Consider the following 22,014-nt stretch of genomic DNA (forward strand, 5'->3'; position numbering starts at 1 on the left):
CAACTGTTGCTGTGTCGTTTTGGTGTGACAATTGGAATCCTGTAAGTTTTGCTTCCTCTCCAGCTGGTTTATAGAAATGGATCTTCATCTCCATATTAATATCATCTTTTGACAAAACCTTTCCCAGATACCATTTACCATCTTCATAAACTGAAGCGACAACTGAACCGATTTTCACATCACAAAAATCAAAATTCGAAGACGAAATATTCATGACAACAAATTCTTTTGAAACAATAGACAAAGAAACATCACGAACTTTTATAGAACAGCAATCAGAGTTAGGGGTGAACGAATGATAAGAAAGCGTACCCGGGATTCTTTTAGTCTTATCAAATCTCGATTCCAAAGATCTTTTATTCTCATCAATGGCACTTGAAGATACGTAAAAAGATTTTATATTCATGATATTTTCATCACACCATTCAAATAAAGCTTGCGGTGTCTGAATAGTTGCCCCCCCTTGAAGACTTGCTCTTCTAGCCATCCTCTTAACAGTACCTCCAATCCCATCACAGGGTCCTTTGCCATGGCTAGTGGCAAAAAAGTGCCATTCCGCTTCAACATTGAAATCTTTTTTGTGGAATAGAAGGTTGCAAAAATTTTTTTAATTCTTATATTGGGCACCTGCCCCGTCAGTAAAATGGGTGATTTTTTTAAGATTGGGCGCAAGAGTAAAAATGTGTTTTATGACATGTTTTAAAAATTCGTGGACGGTAACAGTATTATGGACCATGCAATCAGAGAAAACACACATGATGTGGTGTGAAATTGTTCCGTTAATATTAATGTACGCAAGAAAAGTATGAATTGTACATTGCTGAGGGGGGGAAAAGAAAGAAGATTGTATAGAATCTAGGCAAATCATGGAGTAGTTTTGAGAGAAATCGCCTTGTAAAAGGCATTCATTAAGTGGCAAAGACTGCTTAAGTTCACGACAAAACTTTGATTGGGCTTTTGAAACGTAGTGATGTACTGTTAAACAATCAATTTTGTTAACGAGTAGAGTCAGAAATTCAGTAGTTGGCAACTCAGTGTTTACAAGAATTGTTCTATCTGTTGATTCCCATTGTTTGAATTTGATAACGGATAAGTCCCCAATTTGGCTCTTTAAAAAAACAATTAGCGGTTCAGTTCCTGGACAAGATTCACACCGCTTCATCATACAAACATAATTTTTTACATCACAAACAATCATGTTCATACAAAGATATTTTTCTGTAGTATCACTTACTGCATCAAGCATTAACTTGATGTTCTGGTGTTTCTCACAAACACAGACGTTATGTATTCCAGCTGCTCCTACTTCGATGACGTGTATTGGTCTAAGTTCGAAGAATTTTGACTTTCCGCAACTTTTCATACATAACTGATTCAAACAGTATTCTTTATATTTGAAAAAAAGTTCATCTATGTTGATCAAAAGCAACCGCTTTTGGACTTTCACTTTTTTTTCTCCTGCTGTTTGTCTTACGGACACGTAATCTTTCATACCAGGCATCATACGAGAATAATCATCAGATAAATAGAAATCTTGAACGATTTCTATTTCATCAAGAGATATTTTACGACCAATCTTTTTGTCTGGAACAGATAGAATTCCTTTTTCTTTTTTAGTATGCGGGAACGTTTAACTTGTGATATCGAAACTGAAAAAAAATCTGCACATGTTTGTTGACTCCAAGAGGATGGAGCTAAAGTAAGCAAACTTATGATTCCACTTGCATTATCGTCACTTTTTAGTTGTAAACATTTCAACCTAATCTCGTCCATTTGTTTTTTAAAATCATCCACTACAAAAAGAGAATCATCCGCAATTTTTGTTGATGTTGTAACACTACGCTCACTAGGGATGAAATTAGAATGTAGCTTGATGAATGCGCACCTCACTTGATTGGCTTTATTTATGATGTCTGGTTCACGTCGAAATTTAGATTTCTTTTGGTTGACCTGAACAGGCGTAACATCCAGTGTATTTGTTACTAAGATAGATTTCTGAAGTTCTTTTAAAGGAGAATTCATTGGGCTTGAAAAAGCATCGTCACTTCCTATTTCTTGCAAAGCACTATCAATGTCACCCATAGCTGAACTCGATGAACTTTTTTTTTTAGGATTGTCAATAACTTTACTGTTGTACATTTGAGAATAACATGTAACACCAAAACGTTGGCCTGGATAAATGTGAAGATTAGGTTTTTTGGAAGCAATGTTAACGCAATTTGCAAGAGTGACAATATTGTTGCCAGTTGGAACAAAGCTCTTGTGTTTCCCAAATATATTAGAACACTTAACACTTTGGTGGTATAATGAGAACCGAGTTGTGAAGGCCACTTTATGGTGCTTACAAATGGAAGAGACATGCGACATGTTAACTCTTAACTCTACTGTTTTACGATTGTTATCATTCAAGTCATCTAAAGTATCCAATTCATAGTTTTCTTCCACAAACCGTTTCAAGTAACATGCTGATTTAAGATGAATACCAACCGAACACTGAGTCACAGAACTTGGTCCAACCATTCTTTTAGCACACTGACGACTGACGAACTGCCGTTACCAAACTCAGGGCTGTTTCAAGGTCGTTTTTACGATATGAAGGGGGGAATCGCTCCCCTCCCAAAATGGCCGACATTCATGGGGGGAGAATGCTCAGGGCTAAAAAAAAAGTCTTGAAATGCAAAAAGAGCCCTTTATAGATAGAATTAATTATCAGCTATAAAGAAAAAAAGTCACGTGGATTTTTTATATAATGATAAATGAAAGTTCTTCTTTCGTGTGGTTAAAATTAAAGTTTCTCAATCGACAAGCATTCTGTGATACAGAATTTTGAAGTTGGGAGAAATTTTTTTTCATTCTTTTAACTATACATACAATTTTTTATTAAAAAGAAATTTATTTTATGAACTTTATAAAGAAAGTAATAAGGAATCGACTGACATTTTTAAAATCACAATCGAGTGAAAAATAGAGACAAGAATAAGAGAAAAGAAAAATAAACATTTTTTCTGCCTTCACGGCAAAATGAAAAAATGCGATTTTTACATCGCAATAACTCTTAAACTTATTAAATGAAAAATCCAAAAATTGGGCAATAAATTGTTGGTGTATTTTCCAATACACACTCCAATTTTTATCAAAATCTAAATTTTGACGCGCCATCGATTGGTTTTTTTGGCGTGGAATGTCCCTCCTCCCCTTTTGATGTCTGTACCCCGAGGCTCTTGTGCAGACCGACTAGAGGGCGCAAGCAGCCCAGAGAGAGAGGAAGTCGGCAGTATGTGTGTGTACTGACGTGTGTGTACGTAACGCCATCTCGTCTCACGTGTGTGAGTACTGGACCTTAAGGGAGGGCTTTGCTGTATTTGCTGACTACCCGTCAGTACCCGTTAGTCGTATAGTATTCTAGTAGTTAATATTGGCCCTTTCCCTCAGCCATGCGTTCGGCCGAAACCGCTCGCCGGCCGACGAATCGCCACAACCTTATTGAGCAGGTCTGGGACTTTGTTAAATCGAGGTTGGAAGAATCCGAAAGAGTCACCAAAAGTACAATTTAGAATGAGTTGTGGAAGGCGTCGAAGTTAGTTACTCCTCAATTAGTGCAGCGCTACATAGCTACAATAAAAGCTATATAAGCTAACCAAATTAAGCCAGAACTGTCTTGATCTTTTCCAAAGCAATAGAAAAGGGTTAGCTTAAGTTATTAATAATATTCAGTACGATTTTACCTGTACACTAATAAAATATTCGTTGATAATTAGGAAGTTATTAAGAAATCCTTTTATTTTTTACTTGGAGAATCATTAAACAATCAAAACAAAAATACTGAAGAATGAGCTATGTCTGAAGATTTTAAATATTTTAAAATGAGCCTGGCTCCTTTGATCAGTCGTCGGTAAATCCTTAGATATCTGTCATTTCAAAGTTAGGGGCCGTTCACATATACAACGTTTTCCATAGAGGGGGAGGAGGATAACGAAAATGTGAATCTGTGTGGCGTGGGAGGGAGGGGTTAATAAAATTAAAACATTATATTATCATCACTTCTGCCCTCTACCGGGTGAAATGATTTTTGTAAAATTGAGACAAGTTATTTACGCCAATTCTTGGTAAGACAAGGAGCGGGTTTCAAGTCTGTTTCTCGTGTTTTAAGGACAACAATACAATGATACAATACTAAAATATAATGACTATCATAAAATATATAACTACTACTATAATATTGTAAAGAACCAAAACAATTAATTCTTTATTCTTTTCCTTATTTTTTCCCTACCCTTTATTCTTACATAACATTAATTTTTTATACGTCCCTCTTTTCTATGTAATTTCTTCCTTAGACGTCTTACAGACTGATTTACGATTCAAACGTTTCAACTTGATTTTCTTGTAGTTCGACCTTCACGAACCCCGTATAAAAACTTTTTGTTCTATAGAAAATAGCAGAGACACCTTTCACAATTCATTTCCTAAAGAGTTGGTCCCCAATTTTTTGTGCTACTGAAAATATACTTCCCAAGAAACGACAATGAAAAAGTGAGTTAAAATATTAATAGCTTACAATATATACTATAATACAATGATAGTATTTTTAATAGACGATAATAAGGTAACGTATATTGATAGTGTCTTAGGTAGGGTACAGGGTAGTTAACACAGTTAGATACAGCTTTGTTTCACTTAAAACTAATTCTTCTCTTAAGATTAAAAATACTTGTCGATTCGACGGGAATTTTAACGATGATGTATTATATGGCACAACAATTACCGTGCCAGGTACAGTTTGAACTTTTATGTAAGACAAATGTTTTTTCTTTAGCTTACATTTATAACCCGATAGATAAAAGGCCTGGGATTAACTGGAGGAGAGGAGCCTGAGCAAGTATTCTCAGAATTGTTTCTTAATGTTTATGTTCTCAAGCATCGGTCAAAAATTAGTAAGAGAGCTTAAACTGTAATCCTATAATCATATTGAACTTAACTAATGCAATTTGTAGACATAGTGGATTTTCTAACATTGGCCATCCTCTATTGGAAGTGGAATAAAATTCAGAATATGCCATTCATCTTACGCTAAAAATGAGAGAGAGTGAGTAACTTTTAAACATAATCACAGAAAATATTTATAGCACCATCATAAAACCTCAAAAATGGTTATCTCCCATTGATTAATAAGAGCTAGAGAGAAAAGCTACAGAAAACGTTTACCAACAAAATATAAATATAATGTTGATTTTTGGATGATTTTGCAAAGAGCAAAGAGGAAGTTGAACTGACGAGAACGAAATGATAAACTACATTCTATTCTTGACTGACAACCGATCATCATTCAAACAATCAACACATTCTGAAGAGGCAATCGAAACGTTTGCTAAAGGAAAAGCAGTCATGGCACATTTCGAAATTGAGTGGTTTAATTTACAAATTCAACTATCTTTCGAAATATTTAATTTGAATCGTTTAATTTGAACAAAGCCTTTTCAAATTTCACAACTGAAACTCGTTCAGAGTCTGACACAGAATTTGGATTTAGAACCCAAGATGAGGAAACTGACAATTATTCCACAAAATTTGAAGCTTTTGATGAAGAAATTAAGGCAGGGTAATTGCACAAGTGTAGGAACAGGTGCACAAGTAGAAACAGGGGTTTTATGCAACCAACGAATTTCAATCAATATGGAATTTCAATTGTTTCTTCACACTGTTATTAATGGCTCACATTGTTCGAGACGTGTAACCCTAAGGAATCGGGTGACGAGGGGATGTAGATTTAATCTACGAAAGTTGATACGCAGAATACGTATCGAAAATTGTGCGCCAGAACCCTCAAAAGGTAACAATTAGAAATATTACTTTTATCTATAAACTCAAAATTTGTAGGTACGGAATGCTAGGAAGAAAAGGGGGAGAATCTTAATTATATTTATGAAAACTTATTTTTTAACATGAAGAAGTTGGTTTCTCCATAAGACGCTGCAGCCGCGGCAGACCAACTTCACCACAAATGAAATTTTTGCATTTGTGGAGAATGTGCAACGTAGGATGTTTTACTGCTCTATAGACCTTATTAGTATCCATAAGTATGGGTCAAGCCGACCCCCTAGCGGCGCCGAAGGGGTGCCGTGAACAGCCGCTTTTTATTTGGCTCGCCCGATGTGGTTGCTCTCTAGGTTTTTCAACGGTAGCAGACGACTACCACATTTTTTCAAAATTTTTCTGTCATATGTTGGATTACACGGTTTCGAACAACATACAAGAAATGCCAAAGTTAAGAGTGTGTTGTATTTGTGGTATTTCTTCAGATTATTTTAAGAAGGATAGAAATTCCCGTAGTTTTTTTAATTTTCCAAACCTGAATATCAAAAAGTTAGTGCCATTGGATAAGGATCTGTTGGAAAGGAGGCTTGTTGCATGGAAAGAAGTTGTTGGAACTAACTATGATAATGTCCCTATTGGACTGACTTGTGTTTGTTCTGACCACTTCCAATCAGGTAAACTTCAATTGTATAAAAACACTGAGAACTTTTATTTAACATAATGTATTCTATGTAAACCAGCTCACTTTTCCAATGTAAACGATATTGATTGGATACCATCAAAGAATTTGGATCTGTTGGTCACTAACAAAACAAGAAACACTCAATATGCTAACGAACATTAACACAATTACAATAGTAGCTACATTTTGATAACGTATATGTTAACTACTTTTGATTAACCAATTGTTTGATTTCCAGATGAAGAATCAAATGTTGATGTCAGCTTACTTAATGATGATAGTAATGTTTGTTGTTTTTTGTTGAGCTCAACTGTGTGTGGTGAAATCAACGACTCCTAACTGCCAGATTGTGCTTCATTCATCAACAGTGACATAGCTTCATCATCAGACATTGTTGAAAACTACAGCACTGCAGCTACAGAGTACAGTAGTTCACGGCCTAATCCTAGTAAGAACAGTAAAATGAAATGGAATTAAAAATTAAATGTATTCTAATCAGCATTTGTTGTAGGTATAGATTTAATTTCAGCAGCTGGGAAATACAGAAATGAAATAGCAAGCTTGATCTACGACTTGAGAAGAGCTGGTGTTGAAAGCCCACAAGAATATAAGTTGGGTGACTTGATTCATTTTGATGAACAGGATACAGAAATGCAGGAGAATAGTGAACGTCATATAGGTAATTGCAGTGTCACAGTTGTTGATTAGTATTACTAAGACATATCTTGTTTAGATGAGTCGCAAAACAATAGTAATGGCACCACTTCCTTTGCCACGGACAGTTCAACGGAAGGTTCACAAGACGAACTGGGCGTCTCTGCTGATAATTCCAAGCCCGTGGATGATGAAAAACAACAACTTAAGGAGTCAATTGCTTCATTGGATGAAAAATTGGAAAAGAAAAAAATTGATTAATCAGATCACAGATAACGATAAGATGACTAAGTTTTATACTGGTATTGTAAGGACGGGGAATGGTTTTCTTCCTTTTCCTTACTTTTAATATTGAATATGGGGAATAGTTGTGTGTTATGACGATGAGTTTATTGTTGCACAACGTTTTTGCCAATGACCAAGATAATAGTTAACAAGACGAGTCCGATTTTAAAGAGACTTACTGGCGGAGACTGCAAATAGACTCGAAGATGAACGAAAAGCGACTGAAACAAGACTGACACAAGGTTGACGCAAGACTGGCTACTGATGAAGACTGCAGAAGACTGCAAAAGAGACTGACACAAGACTGACTGACAATCGGGGAAAACGGCAACATTTATACGAAGGAGCAAGGTCATTTAGCGTTAGGTGTCGCAAAGGGAATTAATATTTTGTGTGTAAATGTAACATCTATGTGGAGAATTCACACGTTTGAAGGCCAGATAGAAGGGAGATTGGAGGCCGGAGCCATCGGTAGATGAGCTATCGGTGGAAGAGGGGAAAAGGGTTGTAAGCGTGGAAAAGGAGAAAAGGATGTAAGGAACGCGGCTGACCGTTCTTTCCGTTTAAGTTTTTTGACAAAATTAGAGAAGGCGATGAGATTCTGGCTGATAGAGGTTGGTTAGGGCCATTGATTGATCAGGAACTTAAAAGGAGAAAGGCTACTCTAATTACACCAGCATTTCTTGGCCGTAGATCCCGTTTGACAAGAAATGAAACTGTTTTCTCCCGCAAGGTATCAAATGTCAGAATTCACGTAGAGCGAGTAATAGGAAAACTGCGCATGACTTACAAAATTTTGAAAAATAAAGTTCCAGTAAATTTATTGAGAGCGGATGAAGATAAAATTACCCTCTTCGATAAAATTGTCTATGTGTGTGGCTGCTTGCACAACGCTAATCCTAGCGTTGTTCCTGGCTCTTAAACAATTGTACCACTGCTTAAGTGTGTTACTTTCGACGCGATTGAATAAACTTAAGATAGTCTTGTTTTCAATTTGTAATGTTCAAATGTTAACTACACTCAAGGCTTTACGAGGTCTTCCACGCCTTTTTTTCATCACATTTTCTGAACCGCTTGCAGCGTTGGAACGTTTGAAGGTAAGATCCACTTCGTCCAGTGATCCAGTTGCTTGTCTTTTCGTATTCCTCTTTTTAGAAACTGACACCATATCGTAATCCGGGTAATTTTCTTTCTGTTGTTTTTGTCCTGGTCTTTTGCTACTCCTACTGATGATGGATGCCTTTGGTTAAGCATAACTTGGCAGTCTGTCTCTGGTGGCAAAAACAGTTACCGTATCCTTTATTGAGGCCAGGGGCGCTTTGTTGGATTCCTTGATAGCAACAGGTGAGCCATTGTTAAGACCTGAAATGCACAAAGAATTATTTTTGGTCATTATTCAAATGCGTATTCCAAATACCATTTGAAGTATGAACAACATCATCTGAAATAACCGGATCAACGTCATTAGCTGCAGGTTGAATGACTAGGGGATGATTTGTTTGAATCGCCGATGAAGTGACTAGGGAAATGTCTGTTGAAATTGTTGATGAATTGACTTGGGGAGGATTTGTTGGATTTGCCGATGAATCTTCCATTTTCTTCTTTGCTTCTTCTCTCTTCTTTTTAGCAGCATCTTTTTTACAATACATGCACTTCCAAGTTTCAGGAAAAATCTTCGATTTCGTACATGATTTGTTGAATTCTTGAAACGTACAAAATCGCCAGCGCAACGAACAACCTCATCTTTCTTCAGGGGATCTTGACAGTCACAGATGAATTGACATTCGTATTGTTAGCGAAGTCGTCTTGTGTGATTCTACCGTCAATAATTTCACCAATTTCGAAGTATAACATGTCTTCTTCGTCAGATTGTTCAAAGTCATCATCATCATAATTGGGCACATCAGATGCATTCCCACTCTCCCGAAACGCCTTTAAAAAATTGGAACCGTTGTCGGTTGTTGCTCCTCGCAGCTTGTAACTACTTCATATTCCTTGTGGAGATATTCAATCATTTTTGTCAGCACGTCATAGGGGAGACTGGAGTAAGCCGGGACGGTTTTCGTTTTCCCCCTATATCTCCCGAACTAATCATTAAATTAATTTATTATTTTGTTTTTATGTATTCCATACTGTAATATACCCCCCATATTTTTTATATAATTTAATAATAAACCATTTTCCCATATAAGACCTTTAAAGTTTTCTTAGATTTGTGGGAGGAGCCTATTTTGAGGGGTAAGTGAGGACACTAGGTTGGGTGGTGAGGCACGTCCTCTGTTTTCGCCTTAAAATTCATTAAAAAAATTTGTAAAAATTTAAATAGCGTCCCACTGCATAGACTCTATAAGTAAATAAATGTTTCAATTTGATTATTGTGTTAATAAAAAATTTTCTTATATGATAAAAAAAAAACCTTATTACAAGATAGGTGGGGGCTGGGCTTATTGTAATCGATTAATATGCCGAATAATCGATTGCTGTTATCATTGTAAGGAACAGTAATGGCGTCATGAGCTCGGTGATGAGTGATGGGCTTGAAGGCCAAACCCGCCCACTAATGTCCCATTGTCGTAAAAAACAGCTGTCCCGATTTCCCAATAAAGACCATTTTTTTAAAACGTTAATATTATCTACAGTAATTGATCGAAAATTATAATTTTTGTTTTTAACGATAAAGAAATGATGAAGCTTCATGTCCATATTAAATTTACATGCCATTTGCGATTATTTTTTTCTAGAAACATTAAATGGCGGAGACAAAATTAACTAAAAAAAAACCGTTTTTTTAGTTTTGTTAATAACTGATACAGTTATTGACAAAACTCAACCAAATTTCATGCCAAAGTAGATTGTATGTATCTTAATAACATACTAAAAATATTTTTAATTTTATTAAAATCTACTATTTTTCCCCCTACTGTCCCTCTTGACCCGGTGTCCCGGCATACCCCAGTCTCCCCTACGTATGGCGCCCTTTGATCCGTCGTATGCCAAGACAGGCACTTCTTTGTTTTAAGGATTCGCCGTCAAACCAATGAATGGTCTCACCGAGATACGATTTCCTTCTACTAGTCCATGCGTCTATAGTCGTTGCTGCATCTGTAGATTTGCTAAGAGCATCAATCAGCTGTAACCTTCTTTCATTGTATATAGTCTCCAGTCTGTTTGTAAAAAACGTTCGTCCGTGTATAACTAGATTCGGGGCCCGATTATTAACTAGTGGTTTGAAACCAGGTTTCTCGACGGTATAAATTGGTAAGACGTCAACAACGAGGAAATTCTAAAAAGAAATATCAACATTTATGAAAGAAATACATTAAATAGTCTAAATGAAATGAATTAAATACCAACACCCAAATATCAAGATCTTCTTGTGTAATTATGGCACGTCTATTTACTGAAATAGGTGTGTTGTTGAGACTTGTTGAATTATCCAGATGTTTTACAGCATCTTCCCAAAGTTTAAGATGTCCAAGATCCTGATTGGGATCATGATTCTGGTAGGGTATTACGAAAAGTTATTGTGTGAGTCTGACATGCAAGAATATATATTTAAAATATATGTAAGAAAATACCACCCACCAAGAAATGCCTTTTGGCATTGTATCGAGAAGAATGAGGCACCACAAGTGGTTTTTCAGAACCATCCTTTTTCTTTTTTGGGACGCAGTCAGGATATAGACACCGATATAGACTGGCATTTTTGCCAGGCACTTCCCCTACACATGTGAAGAATTCTGCAGGTAGAACCAGTTTCTTTAAAGGAATTACAGTGCTGCTACATAAATACAAAAAAAAGTAAATCACACCCAATACATTTGATAGTTAGATAAGAAATTGTTACCTAGCATTGGGTTGCGATACACGATTCGTATTTGGAGATGCATTCTCATCACCAAAATCTTCATTATCGGAGAGCCCTGACATAGTTATTGTTACACAGCTTCCCTTTACAATACTCTAATTGGAAAATATAAATACAATAATGAAATTTATGAAACTAATCTGACAGTACTTTTCAAAAAACTTTGACAGTTTCACTAGTGCACGACTTCAATAGTAAAATTCTTGGCACTTAATTATATTTACTATTACTAGAGGGCGTGCTGTAAGAAATATTGATTGCAAAATTGAGTTTGAGTTCGATCAAAAATTTTGAGTTTGATCGCGATCAAACTCATTCTTAAATGAGTTGAGCGATCGATCAATTTTTGAGTTTGCGTTTTATCTCGATCAAAAATTGAGTTCGATCCCGGCAACTCTGCGTTATAGTATGCTCAAGCCTTTAGAAGTGGAGGATGAATCATTAAAGAAAGCTGATTAGACAAAAAATAGCGGCCATCATGGATATTTAAACCCCCTTTTCCTCGTTTTGAATGCACCGACAATGTATAATGACTGGAAGTATAATTATTCGTTATTCCTTAGACTTATTCATGAAAACATGAATGGTAATGGCTTGCTTCGAATACTTGCTTGTGGCTGTTTACTTATTGTTGTGAATGAATAGCTACGTGGTATCAATCGATCACGTTGTTAATAATCTGATTTGAAATAGTCCCCGTTCACGGTGTTGTTAATACCTATTGGATATTTTTATACTATTGCGGCGTAGGGCAGCCGCCTATGCAGTGAGGATAAAGCCATCATTGCAAAAGAAGACTCTACGGCTTTTAAATAGCCTGCTTTAAGTGATATAAATTATAGAAAGATTTCCCGGTTGTATAAGAAAATTGCTTGGTTTTGGAAACGGGAGAATATTGTCACACAAGTTGTATTTGAACAAGAACAAACGAATACAACAAGTGATGACTTAAATTCGAAACAATGGTTTGACTCGAACAAAAAGGGATAGCCATTACCAAAAGTTGGAGAAGCGTCTGAAGACCTCTAGGGAAACCAGGGAACTCCTCTTACGGAGCCCAGCTCCGGGAGCTCACCCGATGGAGACTCATCTAACGCAGATTCGGGGTAGTGTTTATACCGTCGCGCAAATTACTCCCCTTCCGGACTGCGTATTTGCGTATCTTTCTTAGAGCGGACCTCTCCGGATAATTTCTTCACCACGATCGCAGCGTTGTATGACTCATCTCTGCGAAGAGATAACCAATATCCCTTTTCACCCGCGACAATATTGATGAATTCCGTGCCCTCTTTCTTTGAAACAAACTTAACAAAGAAATTCAGCACTTGGAAGGGAAATAAATTATAAATAAAAAAATGATCGTATGTTAAAAGAATTTATTTTATTTTCAAGAAATTTTTAGTAGATTTTCAGAATGCAGACTCCTCAAATTTGCATAAACACCTTTCTCTTGCTCGGTAGGTTTTACTCCGGAGGGATCACAAGACTTTCAAATAATTCAAGATGCACGTCTGAAAAAGTTGAAAAATTTAATTACCATTGCGTTGGTACGTCCGGCCAGACCCATCAAGGTGAGAAGATGCTTTTAGCAAATCGAAGGAAGACAAAGGCTTTAGACATGTCAACAAATGGGTTGAGGTTTAGAAAATGATGCGAAAGAATGCCAAAACAAAACACCCGAGAAAACAAGTCGAGTGACAACAAAGTAAATAGAAAAAGGACCATAAAGGACCTGACCCCCATCCCTAGGAGTCAAATCCCTTATAAAGGCTGCCTTTCGTTACCATGTGTGTCGCTCGTTCTCATTTTTTCAGCATATTTTGCTCTGACCTCTCTACTCGTTCACTTCTCAACTGTGCAAACACATTCGTTTAAAGACCGGTATGGTATACGGCGTGTGTATAAGTTGGCTGAATGGGCTGTCAGTGCATAGTATTTTGTCATGCAGACTCCTCAAATTTGCATAGACACCTTTCTCTTGCTCGGTAGGTTTAACTCCGTAGGGATTGGTAGCATAATACACAAGATTTTCAAATAATTCAAGATGCACGTCTGCAAAAGTTAAAAATTTAATTACCATTGCTTTGGTACGTCCGGCCAGACCCATCAAGGTGAGAAGATGCTTTTAGCAAATCGAAGGGAGACAAAGGCTTTAGACATGTCAACAAATGGGTTGAGGTTTAGAAAATGATGCGAAAGAATGCCAAAACAAAACAACCGAGAAAACAAGTCGAGTAACAACAAAGTAAATAGAAAAAGGTCAATAAAGGATCTGACCCCCATCCCTAGGAGTAAAATCCCTTATAAAGGCTGCCTTCAGCCTCAGCTTACAGCTTCAGCTTCTGCAGTCATTATTTTATTTTATTTTATTGCCGTAGATTCCTATGTGGCTTGGGATCCATGTAAGGTATGTTCCAGCTGTTCTTAGTGCGTGTAAGGTATCCCATATGTCTAGTAAGGCTGGGTTTTGGCTATCTTTGGATGTGGCATTGATTGCCAGTAAGGCTGCTCTAGAGTTGCTAAAAATGTAGACTTCTTCTGGGGTGGTATCATGGTGGTAGCTTGCTTCGAGTGCTTTTTTTATACCATGCAACTCGGCTGATAAAATACTGGAACCTTTGGTGAGGAAAAATGTTCCGTATACATTTATCTTGGGGAAAGTGAAGGCACAGGCTGCTGAGTCCGAGTTGACTGAGCTGTCTGTGTATCCAATCCATGACGATGGCGGGATTTGGGCGGTTATGTTGTGGAAAATCTCACGGGCTTTTGCTGGTTTTTCGATAGCTTCTGTTTTCTTCATAGTGTAACGAAGGCCTACAAATACATCTAATTATGACACCCGCATTCTTATTATATTATATTTACTCTCCTTTGGCATATAATTATGTCTATATTTTACTCTCTCACATCTACTCTTAATTTGGATATTATTCGAATATTGTAATTCGCATAGCAACCATTTGTCATAGACATCTTAGCGTTGACCCAATTGAACACCTGCTGTCTGACTCACACGTGCGACGCATTATCACGCCACTAAACAAACTTCCGTGAATGGTTACACGTGCGACGCATATCACGCCATTAAATAAATATCCGTTTGATTGGTCGCACGCGCGACGCCAATCAAGCCATTAAACAAACACCTTCTGATTGGCTGCACGCGCGACATAGCGACACGTCAACAGCATCACGCCACTTTGACGAGATGCGAGGTTTCATGGTGAACCCAAAATCTAAGAAAGATCAGACAACTAGCAGCTCGCTAAACGTTCAGTTGCCTTCAAGAACACTCGTTCGACACCTAACTTGCCTTAGTGTTTTCTCTTACAAGTGTTTCTCCGCCTACCTGTTTCCGTAAGTGCCTATCTGAATTGTATTTCAAATCGTGTCCATTTCGTGTCTGAATTCGCCGTATCGCTCGCGCTACTACGGTAAGATTAACTTACGTTGTCTCCATTTACACTTTGTTTCCCTTTAGTCCTCGTATTCTTATGCGTGTAGTCTTCCTTATATTTTATGGCCTAGTCTAGTAATACACTGTCATCATTGTGGGTAAACGCCTCCGAGTTCCGTGTTAATATATTTGTCTTAATCCGTAAAGTCATTCACCCGAGAGGGAGGATGCTCTACAATAGGGAGCCATAGTGTTTTATGGGGCGGTGTAGACCAGGGTGGTGGTAGTTTACGTTGGTGTGTGTACATCGGGTCTTCCTTGAATAAAAATCGTGTGCAGTCAAGTGAAGATATGTCTCTGAGCACGAGAGACATGGTTGGGATGCTTCTTGGTGGCCATACTTTCGGGTTGGAGAGGTGAGGCTGTATCTGTTTGTACGTCGAATTTAGGGGTTTGTTGCCTAATTTGATGACGTAGCGTGCCGCTAGCCAGCTCATGCGTATTTTGGTAGGTTCTATCCCGAGATCTGAGTAGAGTATTTCCGTTGGTTTTTGATAGAACCGAGAATCAAGCGGAAGATGCTGCGGGTGGCTACATCAATTTTCGATAAGTTAGATGCGCTGGCTCCCCCATAGGCAATTATGCCATAGTCGATCTTGCTTCGGAGAAATAGTTTTGTACAAGGTTGCCAGTGTGTGGGTATCGGGGCTGTATCTATGATTAATAAGTATGTTAAAAAGATTCTTCTTTTTCAGGCAGCTGGATACAATTTCGTCGATGTGGGCCCACCATGATAGTTTTCTGTCGAAAGTTATGCCCAAGAATTTTGCGGATGTTGAGACTGGTATGCGTCTTCCATGTATGAATAGGAGTGGGTTACTAGGGCACTTTCGTGAGCGTGAAAGGGTAAGGAGGGTGGATTTTTCTGCCAAGAATTCTAGGTCCCATTTTTTCCCCCACTTGTAAAGTTTGTCGAGGTAAGGTTGGAGGGATTTTTCGGCTTGGTGTGCGGTTTTTGCTTTAGTGTAGATTGCAACGTCATCGGCGTATGTTGAGTGATGCTTCGAGGAGGGTTTGGGAGGTCACTCATCATGACATTGAACAAGGTGGGGCTTAAGACTGCTCCTTGTGGGACTCCTTTGGTAAGAGTGTTGGCGTCTGAGAATTTATTCTTGACTCTGACTTTTGCTGTCCTTTCTGTTAAGAAGGATTTGATCCATTTTAGTTTTTCCCTTTTACGCTCATCTTGCTAAGTTTAAAGAGGACGCCGTTAGTGTTGGTGCGATCGTATGCTTTGGCAATGTCGAGGAAGACAACAAACGTCGAGAGTTTGTTGCTAAAGCCCATCATCGCATCGTTCTCTAGAGATATTATATGATCGATGGTACTTCTACCTGGTCGGAAGCCTGCCTGTGTGGGCTGTAGAAGGTTCCGGTTTCTAGGTGGCAGCTTAAACGATTGTTGATGACGCGCTCCATAATTTTACTGAGGTATGATGTGAGGGAAATTGGGCGGAATGATGTCGGGTCATTTGGCTGTTTGTTTGTTTTTAGAATAGGGATTATTGTTGCTTCTTTCCATGCCTGTGGGGTGATACCGTGGAACAGTAGAATGTTGAAGAGGTGTCGCAGGAATTCACGATTGGTGAGGGATATGTTCGCGAGCATCTTGTTGTGGATTGTATCTGGTCCTGTTGCGTTGCTTTTTAGTTTTGTAAGGGCCTTGTTGAATTCCTCAGTAGTGATCGGGGAGTTCAGGCTACTACCTTCCTCTGATTCCAAAGCAGCTGTTATTGCGATATCAGTATCTCTGTTGGTTGTGGGGCTGACGTTTTCCTCGCCAAGTAATGTCTCAATCAGAAGGTTTGCTTTTTCTTTCGAGTCGGTAACTACGGCACTCGATGATCTGTATAGGTCTTGCCCGGTTGCTGAATTGTTGAAACTCCGGCCGGTCATAGCTTTGGTGAAGTTCCATAGCGTTTTCTGTCCTTTTTGGGGGTTGAGGCCCGTTATGAATGTTTCCCAGGCGTTTTTTTTGCGTTTATGATGGTTTTTCTTTTAACTGCTTCTTTTTTCCTCCAGGCGATCATTTTTTCTTTGCAAAATGGATCTGATCTCCATTCAGCGAGTGCCCGACGTGTTTCCTTAACGGAGTCATTGCAGTTTTCCGTCCACCAGGGTTTGAATTTTTCTGGGTTAATTTGATGCGTGGGCTTGGTCCTTCTGAAAAACTTGTGGCTTGTTTACAATATGGTATTGTAGAAAAGGTCGTAAGATTCTTGCGGGGTTTCTAGTTCGATAAACTTTTCGTTATTAAGTTTACTTGCAATAGCTGCATTCCATTCGTGCCAGTGGTCATCGTTTAAAATCCATTTAGGAGCGGGGATAATTGGATCTTTTGGAGACAATGAGGTGTTGATAATGATTGGCAGATGGTCACTGCCAAGCTATGGGCCGACGGTTATTGATGCGTCGCAGGTGATGTTAGGGGAGCTTATTGTGAGGTCGATTGTAGATGTACGACCTGTCGATGGATGGACATAAGGTTCCGGTGAGTGGGGTGTGATCAGTGTGGCTGTGGGTGACATCATTAGGGTGCTGTGGATGGACTTGCCGCTTAAGTTAGGTGTTAGGTGGCTCCACATCCCATGATGAGCGTTGAAGTCTCCGCCTACTATGAAGTGATTGTTTCTGTCAAATAATTTGTTTATTTCTTCCGTAGTGCAGTTCCCCTGAGGGCAGTATGCGAATATAATGATGTCGACGACGCCCAGACCTTTGGTGTGGATGGAGATTCCGATGGCTTCTATTGTTGGTGTGTTGGCGATCGGGAGCTGTCTGTGTGGTATAGAATTATGAATAAGTATGGCCACGCCTCCACCATGTCTATCCAATCGATTTTTATTAATAACATTATATGATCTGAACTTCACTGAAAAATTGTTGTTCCAAAAGGTTTCGCACAGGAGGATGATTGATGGCTTAGATGATGTTACAAAATTACGAAATTCTTCCAGTCTTGCTTTTGTTAATCCTCTCGCATTCCATTGTACATAGGCGATGTTAGGCATTAGGTGGTTTTTGTCTTTTTGCTGTCCATGTCGGTGGTGCTGGGCTGATACGCGTAGCTTCTTCTGGTTTGAATTGGCGAGGTTTGTTGGGTGGGCCGCTTGAGGCTTGTTGGGGCTGGACCAATGAGGTATTCTTCAATGGTCGCGACATGGTCGGGAGACGAGATATAATGAGATTTTCTAGCTTCTTAAAGTGATCTGAGAACGCCTTTTCAAATTTGTCGATTCTATTTTTGTTGGATGCGGCGTCTATGGATACCTTGTTTATTTTATCTCGATGGGCCTGATGATGTCTTTTTTTAGAGACTTAAGCTCTTCTTGTAGCTGTAGGACGGTATTTTTTAAGTGGTCGATTGTCTCATGATCCCTCTGAATGGTAATGGGTTGGTTTGGAGGACTAGCAATGGCAACGGGTGTTTTGCATGTTCGAGAGCGGGCCTCTTTGATGGTGATGTTATTGTCCGTGGCATACTTGATTAGGGATGTGAGCTCGATATATGCTGGGCAAAGTTTAGACTCTGAGGTGTGGCCTGGGCTGTGACAGTTAACGCATTTCTGGGAGCATGTTACCGACGGATCGTGAGCCTCCCCGCAGTTTCTGCATCTGGTGTCGGGACTAGAGCAGTGATTCTTCGTGTGTCCGATTCTCCAACATTTTGTACATTTGTATGGGTTGTGGTAATATGTTAAAACTGTGAAGCTCAGGGCAACAATGGTCACTCGGGCAGGCACTGGTCGGTCGAAGGTAATGCATACCGTACCCATGGGTTCTTTGACGCCATCCGAGATTTTTTAGAAACGTTCGACTTTTACGGCGCCTTGGTGGCAAAGTGCGTCAAGCAGCTCGTCTTCTGATTCTGACTGGGGGACCCTATGAATGACACCTTTTTCCCTGTGGATGAATTGGGTAGACTGGCTTGGATGGATCTGTTTGCTGCTGTAGACAGTTTTAGGAGGGCCTCTTGTTGGGAAAAATTGACAGGAAATATGAACAGGTCTCCCCCACGCGGCGTATCTGAGTGTTTTGGCGTTCCAACCTGGCAGATGATGTCTTGCACTATTGTTTTGAGTTCGGTCATGTCCATTTGTCGGAAGTTTGCTTTGCCATCGGTGACTCTGAGGATAACAGGGGGTACATTTACCGGGATTAAGTGTTGATGGTTGTTGGTGAGGGGCGGCCAATCCTCGTCTCTGACCTCCGCGTATGGTCTTGAAGTCGGGCTGTTAATCGGTGGACGATGTGATGACATTTTGAGTAGGTTGATTGTTGATTGAGGTAAGTGGCGTGTGGTTGCCGTATTCTTGAAGGCCGGTAACCACAAGGGGGTTTGTGCAACTTCGTCACTATGGGGGCATTTTTTTTTTTTTTATAGATCTCTCGGTATGTGAGTGTATTGAGACACAACTTACTCGTTCGCTGGTTAATGGGCAAGTCCGATTCAATTTTTTAAATAACAATTAGCATTTGAGTCACTAACGCCCTTATTATTATGTTGTTCTTCCAGACATCTTCGGTAAAAATCTTACTCAATACTCGCGGTTGTTATCACCTTTTATAACAGATGGCGTTCTTGGACTTGAATCTCGAAAGATCCTCTTGATCGTAATTTTTTTAACAATTACATTGCAAATAAAAGTTTTTATAATGAGATTATGATAAGCAATAATTATTCCAAGAAAAGCATAACATCTTAAGCCATTCATGAAAGCGCTACATCGCTTCTCTCTAAGAACAAATCGTATGAAACCCATGTCCGATTCGACATTGTAATTTTCAAGAAAATTAAGACAAACTAAATTTTTCTATGTTTTTTTTCACTTGAAATATGTGTGAAATATGTGTTACGAATCGACGTTCAACAAGAAGCTAAAGTTAACTAAAGGTAACTTTTGAAAAAAAGCATTTTTGAGAAAAGAGTGGTTTGCTATCGAATTATCAGCACCTGCAATGCTATAAGAAGACGTCAAAATTCAGCCAGGAATACATTCGTTAACCATCACCAAATAGAAATTTCCAAAATGGAAGACATCTTAGGATTGACCATGTTAAGCTTCTTAATTTGGATATGTTATTTACACTGGAAGAGTCGCAGCATTATGATGGACAGTTCATCCTACTACAGTGAGCCTATTGTACCTCAAGAGAATAAAAAACTCACTGGCCCAAAAACACAGGAAAAAAGTTGTGAAAACGGATCCACAATTTATGTTGAAAAACCAGAAATCAAAGAAGGAAATTCAGCTTTCTTGTTTAAGAAACCTTCACCATCACCAGACAATGAACTAATAATACCAGATGTTTTGGATATCGAAAGTGAAGAAAAGGTAGTTTTAACACCTCTTTCCTTAATTCATTCGACGATCCAAAAATTGAAGATGATTTTTTTGAATCCCAGTCAACTTGCTCACATGATCCATATCCACCGGATTTTCCAGTAGTTGTCCATATTCATTTCGCACACATACTTGTACTCCATGAAATGCCAGCAGATATGCCACCAGACCTTGCGATAGTTCACCACATCCATACCGACAAAGCCCAAATCGCAGAGTTTATTCTAAGACTCCGCAAAGACTACCGCATCATGTCTGACGACTATGTTGATTACCTAACTCAATTATTTATCTTAAATCCTATGTTTTCGCATATTCCATCAAAAGGAGGGGTTTCTAAAATAACGGAGGATCCAGATATTCCATGTGAAGTACCTTCAGTTACTATTCCCGCTGTTATTGAAGCAAAAAGGAAAAATAATTTTGGGAAAGCGATAAAAAGTGGAAAAAGTGGATTGCTACTCATTCAAGAAAAATGAGGACTGAAAGGGAATCACGCGAATTTACTAAACCCGTTGATGAATCGAAATGGAAAACCAAGCTTCGGAAATTCAGATCAAAATGGGAAAAGTGGACTGCTTATTTTTTGGCTCATTTTCCGTCACAGGATGCGAACGATTGGGAAGATTTTACTGCTCATGTGCATAAAAATTTGCTGGATGAATATGCTGATGCTATGAAACAGAAAGAAGAATTAGAACAGTCAGAAGCAGATGACATCCAAGAGGAAGTTGACCACATCCATATCCTCTATGTCAATGATTACGCGCAGGGGATACTGGATGGGTACAGACAATTTCCAAAAAATTATCACATCCATCACGTCGAAATGTCTGAAGAGTTTATGTCAGATATTGCTCAAAAAGACTTCAACGAAGACATGTTTACGTTTCAGTATTCCCCAGCAACGGACACTGCTCCAATTATGACGGAAGTACCGAACCTTTCTTATGAGTCACTTTCAGCTACTAAACCCGATGTAGGAGAAATTTTTGAAAATGAAGAAATCACCATACCTCCCTTCGAACGAGATGTATCAAAAAATGAAAATTCGGTGACAGCAAATAAGAAAAACAAGTTTGGGAAATTGGGGTCTAAATTGGAAAAGTGGACGGCCATTCATTTTCCCCAACGAAAAGCAAAGGATGCGCTGGAGTTGACTGAACACCAGGTGGAAAATGGCATACAAGGAGCAAGAGAAAACCAAGAACAACAAAATTTTGTCGAAAACCCTAAAAATTACAATGTAAAGCACATAAAGAAGAAAACATTTAGGAACTTTGGAAGAAAAATCAAGTCATGGTTTCTTCCAAAAACCAACAAGGAACAAAAAGGATTATAAGAATAGGAATGAGATTTGGCGAAGAAGGACAGACAAATGGTTCAACCACTTCAAACAAACGCCCGTAAACTACACCACTCTTTCAACGGATGTGAACATTGTTCAGAAATGAACGAGTAAGAAGGCCAAACTGAAACATGCTGAGAAAAGGAGAACGAGCGACACACGGTAACGAAACAAGCCGTACATAAAGTATCTGACTTCTGAAGGAGAAACGTATTTTTGAATTCCTTCGACATTCGTTTCCTGACAATGTCGACCATAGACTCTCAGACACCGACACAATCCGCGATCCGATTCAAGTTAGGTTAAGTTAGATTTAAGTTAGGTTAAGTTAGGTTAAGTTTTAGGTTAAGATCTTGAATCGGAGTGTGGAGCCATGTAGGGTTATGGGGGCTTAGATCGATAGTGTTGCAAACGTAATGTCGAAGAAGTTCAAATATCCGTTCCTGTTTTGAAGAGTTAGGTCCTTTATTGTCCTTTTTTCGTTTATTTTGCTGTTACTCGACTTGTTTTCTCAGTGTTTTTAGGTTTGGCATTCTTTCTCATCATTTTCTGAACAATCACT

At 38.7% G+C, this 22,014-nt stretch overlaps 1 protein-coding gene and 1 pseudogene across 1 annotated transcript; one reads left to right on the forward strand and one right to left on the reverse strand.

Moving 5' to 3' along the window:
- The first annotated feature begins 4,749 nt into the window (after positions 1-4,749).
- LOC116918458 lies at positions 4,750-8,397 on the forward strand (annotated as a pseudogene).
- Positions 8,398-10,365: 1,968 nt separating this feature from the next.
- Positions 10,366-11,485, reverse strand: LOC116918768. The gene is made up of 4 exons (XM_045170804.1): positions 11,283-11,485; positions 11,021-11,216; positions 10,786-10,935; positions 10,366-10,718 (listed from the first exon to the last, which is right to left on the reverse strand). Exons 1-4 carry the CDS (start codon positions 11,363-11,365, stop codon positions 10,398-10,400), a joined length of 750 nt encoding a protein of 249 aa, XP_045026739.1. The 5' UTR covers positions 11,366-11,485; the 3' UTR covers positions 10,366-10,397.
- Positions 11,486-22,014: the final 10,529 nt, after the last annotated feature.

Source organism: Daphnia magna, linkage group LG3, assembly GCF_020631705.1.
Source record: "Daphnia magna isolate NIES linkage group LG3, ASM2063170v1.1, whole genome shotgun sequence".
Taxonomy (NCBI): Eukaryota; Metazoa; Arthropoda; class Branchiopoda; order Diplostraca; family Daphniidae; genus Daphnia; species Daphnia magna.

What these genes read in the sequence shown, in the direction of transcription:
- LOC116918768 (XM_045170804.1), bottom strand. Translation starts at nt 11,365, where the DNA reads ATGTCAGGGCTCTCCGATAATGAAGATTTTGGTGATGAGAATGCATCT. An exon ending in GTATCGCAACCCAATGCTAG is followed by an intron (nt 11,217 to 11,282) that starts GTAACAATTTCT and finishes GTATTTATGTAG; the next exon opens with CAGCACTGTAATTCCTTTAA. An exon ending in ATCTTGATATTTGGGTGTTG is followed by an intron (nt 10,719 to 10,785) that starts GTATTTAATTCA and finishes ATTTCTTTTTAG; the next exon opens with AATTTCCTCGTTGTTGACGT.